Consider the following 17,279-nt stretch of genomic DNA (forward strand, 5'->3'; position numbering starts at 1 on the left):
TTAGATTTCTGCCATATTAGGTACTGCATGGATATGTAACGCTTTTGTTTTATTCTTTGGAAATGAGTGGAGGTAGCACAGTTGTTGGCATCACAAACTTGTCCAATGTAGTTATCAATACATTTAAAAATATTGGCAGCCTGGGTTGAGGGGAAAGACACTGGGGCAAGATGGTGGGAGAAAAAAGGTTTGGAATTGAAAGAAGAGGTTCCCAGACATAAACTGGCAAAGATGGGAAGACGGGCAAAGCTGTGTTTTGCTGTGTATAGCTGTGTGTCTTAGTGGTGGATAATTTCTTACACCTTGATGGAGTCATGATTAGAATCATAGAATCATAGAATGGTTAGGGCTGGAAGGGACCTTCAAAGGTCATCTAGTCCCACCCCCCTGCAAGGAACAGGGATATCTCCAACTAGATCAGGTTGCTCAGGGCCTCATCCAACCTGGCCTTGAACGTCTCCAGGGACGGAGCATCCACCACCTCTCTGGGCAACCTGTTCCAGTGTTCTACAACTCTCATGGTAAAAAATTTTTTCCTAATATCCAACCTGAATCTACCTCCCTCTATTTTAAAACCATTACCCCTTGTCCTATCACAACTGGTCCTCCTGAACAGCCTCTCCCCATCTTTCTTGTAGGCCCCCTTGAGGTACTGGAAGACCGCTATAAGGTCACCCCGGAGCCTCCTCTTCTCCAGGCTGAGCAGCCCCAACTCTTTCAGCCTGTCCTCATAGGAAAGGTGCTCCAGCCCTCTTATCATCTTCGTGGCCCTCCTCTGGACCCTCTCCAACTGGTCCATGTCCTTCTTATGTTGGGGGCTCCAGAACTGGACGCAGTACTCCAGGTGAGGTCTCACGAGGGCAGAGTAGAGGGGAAGAATCACCTCTCTCGACCTGCTGGCCACGCTCCTCTTGATGCAGCCCAGGATGCGGTTGGCCTTCTGGGCCGCAAGAGCACATTGCCGGCTCATATTGAGCTTCTCGTCCACCAGCACTCCCAAGTCCTTCTCCTCAGGGCTGCTCTCGATCCATTGTCCGCCCAGTCTGTATTTGTGCCTGGGATTGCCACGACCCAGATGTAGGACCTTGCATTTGGCCTGGTTGAACTTCATGAGGTTGGCATGGGCCCACCTCTCCAGCCTGTCGAGGTCCCTCTGGATGGCATCCCTCCCTTCCAGCGTGTCGACAGCACCACACAGCTTGGTGTCATCGGCGAACTTGCTGAGGGTGCACTCCATGCCACTGTCCACGTCACCGACAAAGATGTTGAAGAGGGCCGGGCCCAACACGGACCCCTGAGGGACGCCACTCGTGACCGGTCTCCACTTGGACATCAAGCCGTTGACCACTACTCTCTGAGTGCGGCCATTGAGCCAATTCCTTATCCACCATGGATAAGGTGGGTCCATCCATCAAACCCATGCCTCTCTAGTTTAGAGAGAAGAATGTCGTGCGGGACAGTGTCGAAAGCTTTGCACAAGTCCAGGTAGATGACATCCATTGGTCGACCCTTGTCCACCGATGCTGTCACCCCATCGTAAAAGATGAATAGCAGAGTTAGTTTCGCTGTATGTGGATGGTTCTAAAAAGGTGAAGGGCTGACAGGAGCCCTGCCTCTGCTCAGGACCCTGTGGCTGCATTTGTGCTGTGGAAAAGATGGAGCAGGGCTGTCAAGAGGATATTGTGATTAGCTTGCTCCCTGTGCCAAGTGCAGCAGGCACACAGGCAAGGATCTTCCTCCCGCAGACAGTGCAGTGGGAGCCCAGAGCTGATTCCCAGGGACACTGTTCAGATACCACTTGGGATGAAGGTGATAGTGAGGGATAGGGCTTGGGACTTTTTTCTAAGGTGCAGAGTCAGAGAGATTTGTGTTAAGCAGGGCTGTAGTGGTGTAGGATTTTGGAATTCTGGCTGTTTTGCAGCATATGTAGATGTTGTGGACACACTGGAGGGAAGGGATGCCATCCAGAGGGACCTGGACAGGCTGGAGAGGTGGGCCTGTGAGAACCTCATGAAGTTCAACAAGGCCAAGTGCAAGGTCCTGCACGTGGGTCGGGGCAATCCCATGCACAAGTACAGGCTGGGCGGAGAATGGATGGAGAGCAGCCCTGAGGAAAAGGACTTGGGAGTGCTGGTGGGTGAGAAGCTCAACATGAGCCGGCACCGTGCGCTGGCAGCCCAGAAAGCCAACCGTGTCCTGGGCTGCATCCAGAGCAGCGTGGGTAGCAGGGCGAGGGAGGGGATTCTGCCCCTCTGCTCTGCTCTCCTGAGACCCCACCTGGAATACTGTGTTCAGCTCTGGAGTCCCCAGCACAAGAAGGACTTGGAGCTGCTGGAGCAGGTCCAGAGGAGGCCACGGAGATGATCCAAGGGCTGGAACACCTCTGCTCTGGAGCCAGGCTGAGAGAGTTGGGGCTGTTCAGCCTGGAGAAGAGAAGGCTCCGGGGGGATCTCATAGCAGCCTTCCAGTGCCTAAAGGGGCTACAGGAAAGCTGGGGAGGGGCTTTTTCCAAGGGCGTGTAGTGACAGGACAAGGGGCAATGGCTTTAAGCTGAAAGAGGGCAGATTGAGACTGGCTTTAAGGAAGAAATTCTTCCCTCTGAGGGTGGGGAGGCACTGGAACAGGTTGCCCAGAGAAGTTGTGGCTGCCCCATCCCTGGCAGTGTTCAAGGCCAGGTTGGATGAGGCTTTGGGCAACGTGGTGTAGTGGAGGGTGTCCCTGCCCATGGCAGGGGAGTTGGAACTGGATGATCTTTGAGGTCTCTTCCAACCCAAACCGTCCTATGATTCTATGATTCTATATCCTGAGTGATCTAAGTAAATCAGAGAGGTTGGAGTTGATCTGAAGACCACTTCAGCTCACAGAGCAGACTAGTAGGACAAAGTGGCATAGCAGGCTAGCTTTCTTGCAGATTAAATACATTTGTCTCTTTTTCTCCTTTTTCTCTGATTTTTTGGGCTGTAAGTGTGAGGCATAACACTGTAAACTTCTTTGCCAGCTTGCCTCTGTTCAAAGGCATCATGAAAAGTGCATGAAAGTTGAGGGCTGCTCCATAATTTGGAGTACTCTAAGGAGACTTACTCTGTGTGTATAGAATCATAGAATTGTTTGAGTAAGAAGGGACCTTTAAAGTTCATCTAGTTCCAACCTCCCTGCCATGGGCAGGGACACCTTTCACTAGATCAGGTTGCCCAAAGCCTCATCCAACCTGGCCTTGAGCACTTCCAGGGATGGGGCAACCACAACTTCTCTGGGCAACCCGTGCCAGTGCCTCACCACCCTCACAGTGAAAAATTTCTTCGTTACAGCCAATCTAAATCTGTTGTCTTTCAGTTTGAAACTGCTACACCTTGTCCTGTCACTACATGCCCTGGTAAAAAGTCTCTCAATCTTTCTTACAAGCCTGCTTTATAAATTGAAAGGTTGCAATAAGGTCTCCCTGGAGCCTTCTCATCTCCAGGCTGAACAGCCCCAACTCTCTCATCTGGCAGGCAAGAACATTGCAGCTTCAGAAAGCCATCAGGCTCCTGACCCTTCAGGAGCAATGCAGTAGCTTCTTGGCTGTGATTGCTGGTTTCGAGCTCATTGGGTTGTGTTTGGGGTAGTAGTGATGCTGGGCCACACTGGTTTTCTGTGGCTGAAGCTGACACGCAGTAAGGCACATTAGGAGTGTTTCTATACATTGCTTCCAGATTCTCCTGAGTGAAGTTTACTTTGAGCTGATCAGTTTTGCACGGTTTCAGCAGAGTCCTGGAAGCTGTCAGCTATCCTGGGAGACAGCTAACTCCTCCCAACCCCATCTGGAGGCTGCAAGACAGTATTTAGTCAGGTATGAACTACCATGGTGATAACTGGTGTATCTCCTACTCTTAATCCTTGATAATTATGCACATTCATGTGCAAAGGAGGAATAAACTATAGGGTTTTATGTATTTTTAACCCTCCACTATGGTGTCATCTGGAAAGGTACAGAATACCTACTTGTTAAAAACACTCAAGGAGGAGAACACAGCATACCCTTGTTACAGAAAGAAATGTGATGAGCAGAGCTTTTTAGTAAATACCACCTACACTGGCCTTTATGCAAAACTGGAGTCAGCAGAACAGAATGAATAAGATCTAATCTCCTACCTTGTCCTGCCATTCCAGTCCCATGTGCCTACGCAAATATTCTGGCCCTGCTGAAAACAACCCCTGACTCAAGGTTCTGTGGCCAACCTATGGTCTGGAAGCAAGGGCGCTCCTGCTGGGTTTCAGGAAAAAAAAGAAAAAAAAGTTGTTGCGTGAAAGTTGGTCTGCATTTTCAGGCAGTGGGCCACTGTGGAGGGTTGAAGAGTAGTCCTAGAAAGTGTTCCTTTTGCTGTCTGAAACCTTGCTGTCTCAGGGACAGTGCTCTTGGCTAGTGAGCTTGCTTTTGGCAGGTCAGCTGTTGTTTCTGCTGTGCAAGAGCAATAAATCTTGGCTTGCTTCCACCTTTTCTTACTAACTGGAGTGAATAGGATGACATTGTCTCCATCGGAGGCTAATTTAAGCGAATCAAATGGTTCATCTCTAGCAAAACCAGTGCTTTCAAGAACAATGGTTCTACTGTTTCTTAATTACGTTATGGTTTCAGAGAGAATGAGCAGAGGTTGAAATCCTCTGTACGTGAGATGTGATTACAGTGGTGGTCTCAAGCTTCAAAATTCATCTTTTCACTTTAGGGCCCTGAAGTTCAGCTGCTTCTTAATTTCACATTTTACTTTACAGCCATGAGAGCTGGAATTATTTTTAGTGATAATCGAGGTTGTCATCTAATCATGTGCACTCTTTTGTGACATAAAAAGCAAAATCTCAAGAACCGGTAACAGTGAGACTTTCTGAAAGGCTGAACATACCCAGCTTCAGCTGAAGCCATAAGAAATCTGAATGCTTCTTATCTGTAAAATTCAGAAGTTAGCTGAAAAATCCATAGCGAGGAATGCACTTTATTTCACAAACGACCAGTCTGTTACCTTTCCCCTTGAATCAAATCCAGTGAAAACTGTATGTTCTCTAGAGCAGTGAAATTTGGGTTTTTTTTTCATTTTTTTGAAGAGCTCATTGCACTTCATGAGGTAAGTGGGGAGAAACACGCTCCAATGCAGCGAAGGATGGTAATGTGTAAGTGTTGTGGAAAATTGTGCAATTGCACTCCCTTCCCTGCAGTCTGAAGGAAATCAGAAGTGTAAATGAACACAGGCCGTGTGCTGCTTTTCTTCTGAAGCAAAGATACTGGACAGGACTGGTGTGACATGGCATCGCCTGTGCCCACCGGTAACCATTTTACTGATGTGACATGGCATCGTCTGTGCCCACTGGTAACCCTTCTGTAACTATCTGTCACCTTCTAGGTAACACTCGGCTGCGTTTTCTGGTCCTGGTGACAGGCTGTACGTCAGTGGGAAAAATCCTGGACGCGGAAGTTTACAAAATTACTGCAACAGATTTCTGTCCTCTCCAGGAAGAAACCAAGGAAGAGGAGCGTGTTACTGCCTTGAAGAAAATATTGAGCTCTGGGATGTTCTATTTCACCTGGCCTAATGCAGGCTCAAACTTTGACCTGACTGTGCGGGCTCAGAAGCAGGGTGATAACCACTATGAATCTGGTAACTCCTTCTTCTGGTTAGTACTGCGTGTTCTGCCAGAGTCTTCTGTCATCCCCACCTGTGTCTGATCGGCCAAACATCCTCAGAGACAAATAAAGATATAGAATCGTGTAATCACAGAATGGTTTGGGTTGGAAGGGACCTCAAAGATCATCCAGTTCCAACCCCCCTGCCATGGGCAGGGACACCATATGCGTTTCTGGTGCAGCTCCTTTCATTTCATTGTCACTTCCTTTCGCAGGACATGTGGCCTTAGCGAATTCGTGGTGAATCTGGGTCAAACAAGTAACTTTTGTTTAATTTAAATTAATCTTAGAGTGAAATGCAGTTCTAATAACCGGACGTTTTGTGTTTTTAAGAAAGAAACACAAGATGTATTGCTCACGCTACAGAAAGATATCTCTGTATGTCATGAATAGTTTCCCCTGCAGTTCTTTTAATAATTTGCTTTAAAAGTCATCTAGTAGAAGCCTGCACTCGAACTGTTCATAAGTCCCATCATCTGTGCTGAAGTATCTTCTGTTTCTTAAAAGTGTATGTGTTTAAAGTCTCTTTCAATAATGTGCCCTAGTTTTTACGTTGGAAACATCAATATTAATATGTTTGCAGCTCAGTGTAAATTTATGTTGCACAGAAGGAAACTCCTGTGATACACTACTCTGTACTTCATTCTTTTTTGTGCTTATAAAGCAAACAAAAAGTATTTCTTGTGGTAAGTATTGGTTGAGTGGAAGGGAAAGCACACAAATGCTGGATTTTGTCTTCCCTAGGTGGGTTCACCACTGATGTAATTCAGTTTGTTTGCTTTACAAGTTCTGGCAGAATGCTTGAATTCCTATACCCTCATTTTTTTCTTTTCAAACAAAAAGATCAAGAGGAGCGTGGCCAGCAGGTCGAGGGAGGTGATTCTCCCCCTCTACTCTGCCCTCGTGAGACCTCACCTGGAGTATTGCGTCCAGTTCTGGAGTCCCCAACATAAGAAGGACATGGACCAGTTGGAGAGGGTCCAGAGGAGGGCCACGAAGATGATAAGAGGGCTGGAGCACCTTTCCTATGAGGACAGGCTGAAAGAGTTGGGGCTGTTCAGCCTGGAGAAGAGGAGGCTCCGGGGTGACCTTATAGCGGTCTTCCAGTACCTCAGGGGGGCCTACAGGAAAGATGGGGAGAGGCTGTTCAGGAGGGCCTGTTGTGATAGGACAAGGGGTAATGGTTTTAAAATAGAGGGAGGTAGATTCAGGTTGGATATTAGGAAAAAATTTTTTACCATGAGAGTTGTAGAACACTGGCACAGGTTGCCCAGAGAGGTGGTGGATGCTCCATCCCTGGAGACGTTCAAGGCCCGGTTGGACGAGGCCCTGAGCAACCTGATGTAGTTGGAGATATCCCTGTTCCTTGCAGGGGGGTTGGACTAGATGACCTTTGAAGGTCCCTTCCAGCCCTAACCATTCTATGGTTCTATGATAGTCACCCGGGAAGAATAGCTGCCCTGGAAATAAACAAGAGTTGTGTGATTTAATTGGAAAAGAACTGACAGAGTTATATGTGGGTATGCTGCTAGGGCATGTGATAAGTCTTGTGGCCCAGAGTAGGTGAATATTAAGTAAGCTAAAAAGTTCATATGGATGATGAATAAAAATGAAAGGGCAGTTCATTCAGGCTAAATAATCTTCCTAGCTATGTTGTGACTTTGACTGGCAAGATGTAGTGTTTTGAGTTTAACTCAGAAGAGAGATACGTAAATCTTGCTTTCAGCTGTGCTAATTATGCATCCGTCTCAAAAAGCTCTCCAAGCATGTCAGGGTTAGACACGTGGCACAAGTGAGCTGTGTTCCAGCGGTGAAACTCCTGAGGTGACAGTATTCCTTCCTAAAGAAACAACCTCTAAAGCAACCTTTTTGACCTGTACTGTCTTTTGAAACTTTTCTTCTTGGAAGATAAGTATTTGAACTGTCCTTCTGGCCTGCTTCTGGCTAATCTTGAAGTAGCCCTTGAAGAGGTTCCATTCTCCTATATAGAATCACAGAATGGTTCGGGTTGGAAGGGACCTCAAAGATCATCCAGTTCCAACCCCCCTGCCATGGGCAGGGACACCCTCCACTACACCAGGTTGCCCAAAGCCTCATCCAACCTGCCCTTGAACACTGCCAGGGATGGGGCATCTACAGCTTCTCTGGGCAACCTGTGCCAGTGCCTCACCACCCTCGGAGTGAAAAATTTCTTCCTTATATCCAATCTAAATCTCCCCTCTTTCAGTTTAAATCCATTGCCCCGTGTCCTGTCACTACATGCCCTTGTAAAAAGCCCCTCTCCAGCTTTCCTGTAGCCCCTTTAAGTACTGGAAGGCTGCAATAAGATCCCCCCGGAGCCTTCTCTTCTCCAGGCTGAACAGCCCCAACTCTCTCAGCCTGTCTCCATAGCAGAGGTGCTCCAGCCCTCGGATCATCTTCGTGGCCTCCTCTGGACAACAGGGATGAATGGTGACAACATCACATTTAGGGCAAAAAGATGTTCCAAAGAAAATGTATCTTGAGGCAGTTACGTGATACAGGAGATTTCAGACCAAACAATAGATTCTTGAGAAAAGTAAACAATGGGATAAACAGTTAAATGATGAAAAGTGCCAGATGACCTTCGTCATAAGCAACACAAACTGCCTGTTAAATGAACTGTGTGTTTATAACAGCAAAAAAATTCTACTTGAATTTTCTGAGTGAGGACGTCCTCTGTGAGTAGAGCTAGGAGAAGGCGGAAGAGATAGCAAAAAGTGTTTTAGAGCCACTTTTTCAGTTACATATTTACTTGAAAAATGTAGGAATGACTTGCACATTTTTCAGAGAGATGCTGTGCTCTAGAAGAACAATTCTTCAGGGGTTTCACTGGACGTAATAACTCTTGTACAGATCTGCTGTTGAACAATAAATGATCATAAAAGGGGTCCCATCTGTGACTAAAGGCACATTTTGAAGAATAAAACGAGGAAAACCATCATAACAGAAGAGACTAGCATCACTGTTAACCAGGCATGATAAGTTTCTTGGGTTGTGGATCGTAAAATAAACTGAAAGTTAAACCAGACGTTCCCTTAATTTTAGTAGCACTTTTTGCAATATCTCCATTGACTTATGGATCCAGTTTTTGCTTGGAAATTTTTTTCTGAAAGCCTTGATGGGTTTTAAAATGTGTGTTAATCCTGTAATGTATGCTAAGATCAGGGCAATACTCATTAAAAAGTAATTAGCTTGACAGCACTGTAATTTATGAAAAAAATTGCTAAATATAAATGTATTTCTGGAGCTGAAAGAGGTGACGTTGGCATCTGAATTTATAAGGCAGAGGTACAAGATAGGACAGCACTTTCATGGTATCTGTGCTATTAAAATTTGCCATGTTCTGTTCACTGTAGTAGTTCATAAGGATTTCTTCATGATATTTCCTCATTTTGGATAAAGTTACAACAGAAAAGGAGGTCACAAAACATTAATTGCTGAAATTAGCGATTATTGTGGGGTGGCACCCCTGCCTGCCTGTCTCATTTTATTCAGTAATGTGTCTGTATGTGGTTGAACCTTTCAGGAACCAGCTGTTGCACGTGCCCTTCAGACACTACCAGGTGAACTGCTCGGACTGGTTGCTGAAAGTGATCTGTGGTGTCGTGGACATCCGCACAGTTTATGCTTCCCACAAGAAGGCGAAAGCCTGCCTCATCTCCCGCATCAGCTGCGAGCGGGCTGGTGCCCGGTTTCCCGTTCGAGGGGTCAATGATGATGGACACGTGTCTGACTTCGTTGAGACAGAGCAGGTAAGCAGATGTGTCCAACAGCTTTGAATCATAGAATCATGGAATGGGTCAGGTTGGAAGGGACTTCAAGGATCATCCAATTCCAACCCCCCTGCCATGGGCAGGGACACCCTCCACTACACCAGGTTGCCCAAAGCCTCATCCAACCTGGCCTTGAACACTTCCAGGGATGGGGCATCTACAACTTCTCTGGGCAACCTGGTCCAGTGCCTCACCACCCTCTTGAGTGAAAAATTTCTTCCTTAGATCCAATCTAAATCTCCCCTCTTTCAGTTTAAATCCATTTCCCCTTGTCCTGTTACTACATGCCCTTGTAAAAACAACAAAATGCAACTCATTTTGGAAGAGACGTTGCTTTACATTCCCCTTTGCTTTGTGGGGGATTCTCTCCAGTGAGAGGTGGTATGACATGGTTTTTATGCACACGTGGTAAAAACCCTTTTTCTAGCTGGTGCTGAGACAAGATATATGGTGAAAAGCATTCAGCAGGCTCCCTTGATTGACACAGCCAAAGAAAATAAGAGTCAGTTGGTTTTATTACACATGGTTTAGCTTACTACCTTGAAAATAAACAAAAAGCAATGGACCTTGAAGAATTTCAGATCTTTTGTGCCAGCTGAAATGAGTGCTTTCTTATGGAAGTATAATCACCTTCTCCTTTTTGAATAGAAGTAGTAATTACTAGCAGTCAGAACCGTCATGCAGAAATAGATGGTCTCTATAAGCAGAATAGATAAATGGTTGGTAGTAGTTTCCAATAAAGGACAAGAATCTGCTCCTAAAATTTGGTTGTTTTCAGTGGCTTCTGGGCAGCTCTACAAAACTGGTGAGTAGCGTAGATTGTTTTTGTAGGTGTGTGTATGTATGGTTCTGTATATGTAGGTGCATTTACCATGAAAAGTAGATTGCCTGGGCGATGCTCGTAAGGGGAGGCTGGTGAAACATCTTGACGCAATACAGTGAGTGTAGCATAGAGGTACTTAAGCTGGCTGTGTCGTTACCTGTTCCAAAAGAGTTATAGCTGTGTCACTGTACGACTGTGCCTGACTGGTGCCCTCAACACAAGGACACGGAGCTGCTGGAGCGGGTCCAGAGGAGGCCACGAAGATGATCCGAGGGCTGGAGCACCTCTGCTATGGAGACAGGCTGAGAGAGTTGGGGCTGTTCAGCCTGGAGAAGAGAAGGCTCCGGGGTGATCTTATTGCAGCCTTCCAGTACCTAAAGGGGCTACAGGAAAGCTGGAGAGGGACGTTTTACAAGGGCATGTAGTGATAGGACAAGGGGCAATGGCTTTAAACTGAAAGAGGGGAGATTTAGATTAGATCTAAGGAAGAAATTTTTCACTGAGAGGGTGGTGAGGCACTGGCACAGGTTGCCCAGAGAAGTTGTGTCTGCCCCATCCCTGGCAGTGTTCAAGGCCAGGTTGGATGAGGCTTTGGGCAACCTGGTGTAGTGGAGGGTGTCCCTGCCCATGGCAGGGGGGTTGGAACTGGATGATCTTTGAGGTCCCTTCCATCCCAAACCATTCTATGATTCTATGATTCTGCTCAGTGACCGGAGTTGTCATCAGGGATGTGGGTGGCGTTTTGCTCATGTCCCTCCTTTTGCTGGTTTGCCTGCATTTTCAGTAGGCTGGCTTGGCAGCTTTCCACTTTAGTGTTCAGGCTTCCACAAATTCTGCTTGTTGAATGCCAAACTCTTCCCCTGCAGTGCTTGGGTCTCTAATGTCAGCCACTGAATTCTTTGCTAATAATTCTCTTTTGTGCCTCTGCTCCAAAGCAACTGCAAGTCAAGTCCTGCAGCATCCGCGTCTTTCTAAAAAATCTGTTGGTGCATTGGGAGATGCAAGTAGGTTTGCTCCCTGAAAAGTGGAATTTTCCCCTGGAACTTGGGAGCAGAAGAAGGGGATATATGCCGTTCTAAGTAATAACTTGGTACAGCCTGCTATTTTAGTTGAGTGCCTTCTCATGAGAATTAGTGCAAAGTGTGTTACTCAGGATTTGAGGAATGTTCTCTTGCTGAAACGCAGAGGCAAGAAAACGTTAGAAAGGGTTGTCAGCTTGCTTTCAGATCAGTCTCTCGTTTGCGGCGCTGCACTTAGCAGTTACAGGAAATACTTCTGCTATCCTGCTCACTGTTTGGGTTAGAAATAATTCTATTTCATTATATTCGTGGAGTACATTATGTTGCAAAGGATTAGTGTGGAAAATAACATGAGCTTTGCATCCCAGCAGAAACCCTGAGGATTGGCTCCTGGTGAGTGGCAAACCAGTACTTGGTTGCTAATGCTTCCCTTAGCTGGGGCTGGTTCGGGCTCCTCGCTGGAATTGCTGCGCTTCGTTCCTGTTCTGCTCGGGGCTGCTGTGAAGTGGGAGGACTGGAGGCTTTTGGGTCTTTTGCAGTTGGGTGAGCAAAAGTGCAAGAGGGAAATGGTTGTAGGGTGAAAGGCTCAAGTAGGTTGAAAATTATAACAAGGGTTTGCAGTTTTAAAGGATTGTGTGGTTTTGGTTTTTTGTTTTTAAAGGAGAAGAGAAGGCTGCTGTTGCTACTGGTGATGAACACTAGTTTTACCAAGCTGCATGACCTAAGAAAGCAAAGTTGGGCTAACCACTGGGATGCCTGAGATCCAGTTCAAGCTAGCATCCACTTACCATTAGGAAGGAAGAGTCCTAGAATAAACTTCCTGCTTTCATAGTAGACTACTGACTAATCGCCTGTGAGGTAATACCTTGGCTGGATAACATTTCGTTTCCAGTTCCTGCAGCCTGTACAGTATAATGGCACGCTGGCTGTGTGCTTTCATGGATAAATAGCACCCTAGGATTCTGAAAAGCCAGGTCTTTCCCCCCTTTGTAGCAATTACTTCTAACGTTTTTCTGTTTTTAGAAGAGGGAGAAACAATTAGTCTTATCTCCAGGCAGCTCTTTTATGCAGAGATGGTATGCTTTTGTCTCCCACTGAGTTAGCCTGGTGGCATTTTAGCTCAGCAGTGAGTCATTTTTTGTGGGCTCACTTAACTGCTATGACTCACAGTGTTTGAGAAGAAGGGGGGAAAAGTTAAATATCTCACTTCACTTTTGCTTTTCCAAAAAAAAAAAAAGGCTACTAGTAGATCTTTCAGATATTTGATCATTTGGCTTGCATCTTTGCAAAATAAAAAGGAGAAAGAGAAAATAGTAGGAAACACTTAAGGAAAAACCAAATACAAAGGGAAGAGAAAAGAGGGCTTTTTTGAAATCTCTCTAATATGTGCTTCCAGATTTGCTGCTGGTGTTTTGTCATGAGATGGTAGCCATTTCTACTTGCACTGTGGCAGTTTATCCTCAAGTCGTTTGAAAATCAGTCTCTGTTTCCCAGTGATAGCTTAAATGTTTCCCTTCACCTACTTCCTCCCCTAGTAATCCCTTAAAGTTGAGACTGTATGGCATTCTTTTCATTCTCTTCTGCTGATAGCCTTGAGAAACAAGCATGCTTTCTTCATGTAGTGTGTGTGCCTGTCGCTGTTTACATTTCAGCTCCTGCCCCAGTTATCCTCCAGAGAGTCCTGCTAAACTCTCAGGATCTTAGTATGTGACTTACGGGGAACACCTCTTAATTTACCAAAGATAGATGAATGGTTTCAGTTGTTTTCCCCTTCATGGAACTGTACAATAAAGAAAATGGAAACCTTGACAAGGCATTAAAAGGAAATGCCACGAATTTGGATTAACCTTCCCTTTCTTCCAGTTTAAGAAAAAAATGATGGGCATAAATTAAGAAAAATGATCCCTATTTCACAATAACTCTTAGACCATGTTGGATATCTCTCCAGGAGAGGAATGGATGCAATCATGTGGTTAATTTATTTTCTGGATCAAGTTTTAGTGTGACCCTAGGTGGAGCATAGAGGATTATTTTGGCAAGTATATCCTTGGATCCTGTGGTCTGAGCTAAAGGGGCTCACGGAGAGATATGTTTAGGCCATCTGTTATCCATGCTCTTTGAGGGTTGTGTGGCAGAGCTGAGGGTCCCAGAACAAGCCATGTGAGTATCCGTTTCATCATGGATTGTGTCTCTGTGTACCACTTGTGTCTGTAATGAATTTTGCCATTTGAAGTTGTGACTGGGTAATTATTTCCTCCTAATGAAGCTGAGTGATGGAGATTAGTTAATAAATTATTCCAGGCAATGAATGGTCGCAGCATGTGGGATTAGAACACCAGCTGGTTGCTCAGAAACTTACTAGCAGTACCTGTGCATGAAGCTTGTGTGGCCAGGAAAGGTCCTTGGATCACAGGGGCAAGGTCGGGCTCTATGCAACAGAAGAGAAAGACTGAGAAATGTCTTCTTGACATGTCAGCACTATCACTCTTGATCCTGGAGTTGGAGAAAGAGACCACCAAAAGAGTCTAAGGCAACAGAAGTCAGAAGAAAAACATGGCAAATTCTAACACCGGAGATCGGAAGACAGCAATCTATTATCAAGGCAAAGAGATTCTCAACATGAGTTGAGTATCCAGTTGCTATTATGTTGTGGGATGGGAAACTGCAGGAAACATGTCCGAAAATCCGTCCAGCTAACTGGATTGGATTGTTCAATGGGCCAGACGCTTTGAAATTAATGAAGTAATCCTCAAGCGTTTTGAAGATTTGATAGGAATCAACATTCTCACTGGGGCAAGTAGGCCACAACTTGCTGTCATTTTGGATCCAAGACAGAAGATAAGACTCCACAATAGTTTTACAAAGTCCAAAGACAGACATTTAGCAGGAGGCATCAACCCGAATGACAAAGTGTTGTCTGAAATGTAGCTGATTGTTGTTGGGCTTTCAGAGGGAAACCTGTGTGATCCTCTTGGGTGTATTTCTGGTCCATGTGTTAAGGAAAACAAGGGACAGGAAAATTCTGGAAGTAAAGTGCTGTTTATTTTTCTTTAAGTTTCTTTTCTTCAGGAGCTGTACATCTTTTTTGTAGTGCCTTAGAATAAGAGAAATGGATCTGCTAGAGGACAGGGTAATAAAGTTAAAACTAGAACAACAAAGAAGTGGGACAGATCTGCGCTTGTAGAAAACATGACACTGTGAACAAAAAAAAAAGATCAAGGCTTGGAAGAATATGAGAAAAGAAATTCTGTACTTATCCATGCCTAAATGCTGGAATTACGTAAGCAGTGAAGTTGGAATCTTTTATTTACGAGTCTGATTTTAACCTGGCTGTATTATCAGTGCTTATTTAAGATTTTAACAAATGAGGTTTCCTACGGTGTGGACGGGTAGATTATAGTGTCTGTGGGTAGATAGTGTAGATTATGTCCATTCCTGGACTGGAAAGCCCGCTCAGTCTCAGTCTTTCAACCTGCTCACTTAATGAGTCTGCTGATAGGAAGGGTGTTATTGTAAGGTCAAGGGGCACACATGGTAGAAGGCAATTTTCAAGATCGGGATCAGGTTCCTAGGAGTGGTGAATGAAGGATAGTGGGTATTGCTGAAATTCAGGGAGGATTTGCACGGTTGTAATGCTTAATGAAATGGTTACAGCCTGTTTAGGAAGGAATGACTGGCAGAAAAGGGTGTTATTCTCCCACTCGTTAAAAAATACCAGGTCTTTTTCCAACTCGGTGGCATCTTGAAAGAAAATAAGTCTGGATTCATCTGGGTCATGAGAATGAGGTCGAGAGGATTGTGAAAGACCACAGATTTGCTCCAGGGAACAGAATGATGAGCCCTGCAAGTGAAAAGGGAAAAAAAAAAAAGTGTTAATGTGGAGAACTTTCTTGTGAATGACTTTGTGGAGAGGCCATGCGTGCAGTTCAAAAACCTCATCTGCATTTCAAAAAGCTACATGGCAATGCACATGAAAATGTCAGCTTCTTTAAAATGCCCCATCATCATGGGCAGTTCTGTATTAGACCTCATCCTGACAGAGGACCTCCCAGCCCATCACTTCAGGATGTGGGCATCCTGTTTACATCACAGGAATGATCACCAAATAGTTTGATTTTTGTTTTTGTTGTTGAGTTCTCCAAATGGGCAGCTTAATAGAGCAGAAAACAGTTAGAAGAGGTAATAGGTAAAAAACAGTGAATAGAAAACACAGTGGTAGTAGTTAACAAACATCTGTTAACTCTTAGGATGTTGAATCACCAGTAAGTGGAAATAGGAGCATCTGTTAATGCAGGAAGGCAGAAATGTTTGGTCAGGATTTTTCTTCTGTATTTGGCATAAAGAAGGCAGGTTATATATTCATAAAAAGGGAACAAGGAGGACCCGGGCAACTACAGGCCGGTCAGCCTCACCTCTGTGCCTGGCAAGGTCATGGAGCAGATTCTCCTGGGAACCATGCTAAGGCACATGGAGAGCAAGGAGGTGGTGGGTGACAGCCAACATGGCTTCACCAAAGGCAGATCGTGCCTGACCAACTTGGTGGCCTTTTATGATGGGGTGACAGCATGGGTGGACAAGGGTCGACCAATGGATATCATCTACCTGGACTTGTGCAAAGCTTTTGACACTGTCCCGCACGACATTCTTCTCTCTAAACTAGAGAGGCATGGGTTTGATGGATGGACCACTCGGTGGATAAGGAATTGGCTCGATGGCCGCACTCAGAGAGTAGTGGTCAACGGCTTGATGTCCAAGTGGAGACCGGTCACGAGTGGCGTCCCTCAGGGGTCCGTGTTGGGCCCGACCCTCTTCAACATCTTTGTCGGTGACGTGGACAGTGGCATGGAGTGCACCCTCAGCAAGTTCGCCGATGACACCAAGCTGTGTGGTGCCGTCGACACGCTGGAAAGGAGGGATGCCATCCAGAGGGACCTCGACAGGCTGGAGAGGTGGGCCCGTGCCAACCTCATGAAGTTCAACCAGGCCAAGTGCAAGGTCCTACATCTGGGTCGTGGCAATCCCAGGCACAAATACAGACTGGGCGGAGAATGGATCGAGAGCAGCCCTGAGGAGAAGGACTTGGGAGTACTGGTGGACGAGAAGCTCAATATGAGCCGGCAATGTGCTCTTGTGGCCCAGAAAGCCAACCGCGTCCTGGGCTGCATCAAGAGGAGCGTGGCCAGCAGGTCGAGAGAGGTGATTCTCCCCCTCTACTCTGCCCTCGTGAGACCTCACCTGGAGTATTGCGTCCAGTTCTGGAGTCCCCAACATAAGAAGGACATGGACCAGTTGGAGAGGGTCCAGAGGAGGGCCACGAAGATGATAAGAGGGCTGGAGCACCTTTCCTATGAGGACAGGCTGAAAGAGTTGGGGCTGTTCAGCCTGGAGAAGAGGAGGCTCCGGGGTGACCTTATAGCGGTCTTCCAGTACCTCAAGGGGGCCTACAAGAAAGATGGGGACAGGCTGTTCAGGAGGGCCAGTTGTGATAGGACAAGGGGTAATGGTTTTAAAATAGAGGGAGGTAGATTCAGGTTGGATATTAGGAAAAAATTTTTTACCATGAGAGTTGTAGAACACTGGCACAGGTTGCCCAGAGAGGTGGTGGATGCTCCATCCCTGGAGACGTTCAAGGCCAGGTTGGATGAGGCCCTGAGCAACCTGATGTAGTTGGAGATATCCCTGTTCCTTGCAGGGGGGTTGGACTAGATGACCTTTGAAGGTCCCTTCCAGCCCTAACCATTCTATGATTCTATGATTCATGGTCTGTAACTGATGAAAAACTTCAAACTGTAGCTCAGCAAGATGTTAAACTGCAGGTATTAAAATTAGGGTTATTATTATTATCTTTTAATCAGTGGGTGTAGAGAATTTGCATCTGGGACTTCTAAAAGAGCTGACCAGAGAGGTACCTAAGCTGTCAGTTTTTCACTTAGTTAAGGAAACAGGGATTTTCCAGAAGATTGTAAATAAAACCGATCCTCTGTAGCAAG

At 45.9% G+C, this 17,279-nt stretch overlaps 1 protein-coding gene across 1 annotated transcript in view; it reads left to right on the forward strand.

Moving 5' to 3' along the window:
• The window catches only part of SYNJ2 (synaptojanin 2), a 78,229-nt gene that overhangs the window by 17,380 nt on the left and 43,570 nt on the right, over window positions 1-17,279 (forward strand). Inside the window, exons 3-4 of the mRNA XM_086632005.1 lie at window positions 5,373-5,643; window positions 9,201-9,426. Coding sequence (XP_086488131.1) covers window positions 5,373-5,643; window positions 9,201-9,426 — 497 coding nt within the window. The remainder of the gene's footprint in view (window positions 1-5,372; window positions 5,644-9,200; window positions 9,427-17,279) is intronic.

This window comes from Tauraco erythrolophus, chromosome 2, assembly GCF_009769465.1.
Source record: "Tauraco erythrolophus isolate bTauEry1 chromosome 2, bTauEry1.pri, whole genome shotgun sequence".
NCBI classification, from domain to species: Eukaryota; Metazoa; Chordata; class Aves; order Musophagiformes; family Musophagidae; genus Tauraco; species Tauraco erythrolophus.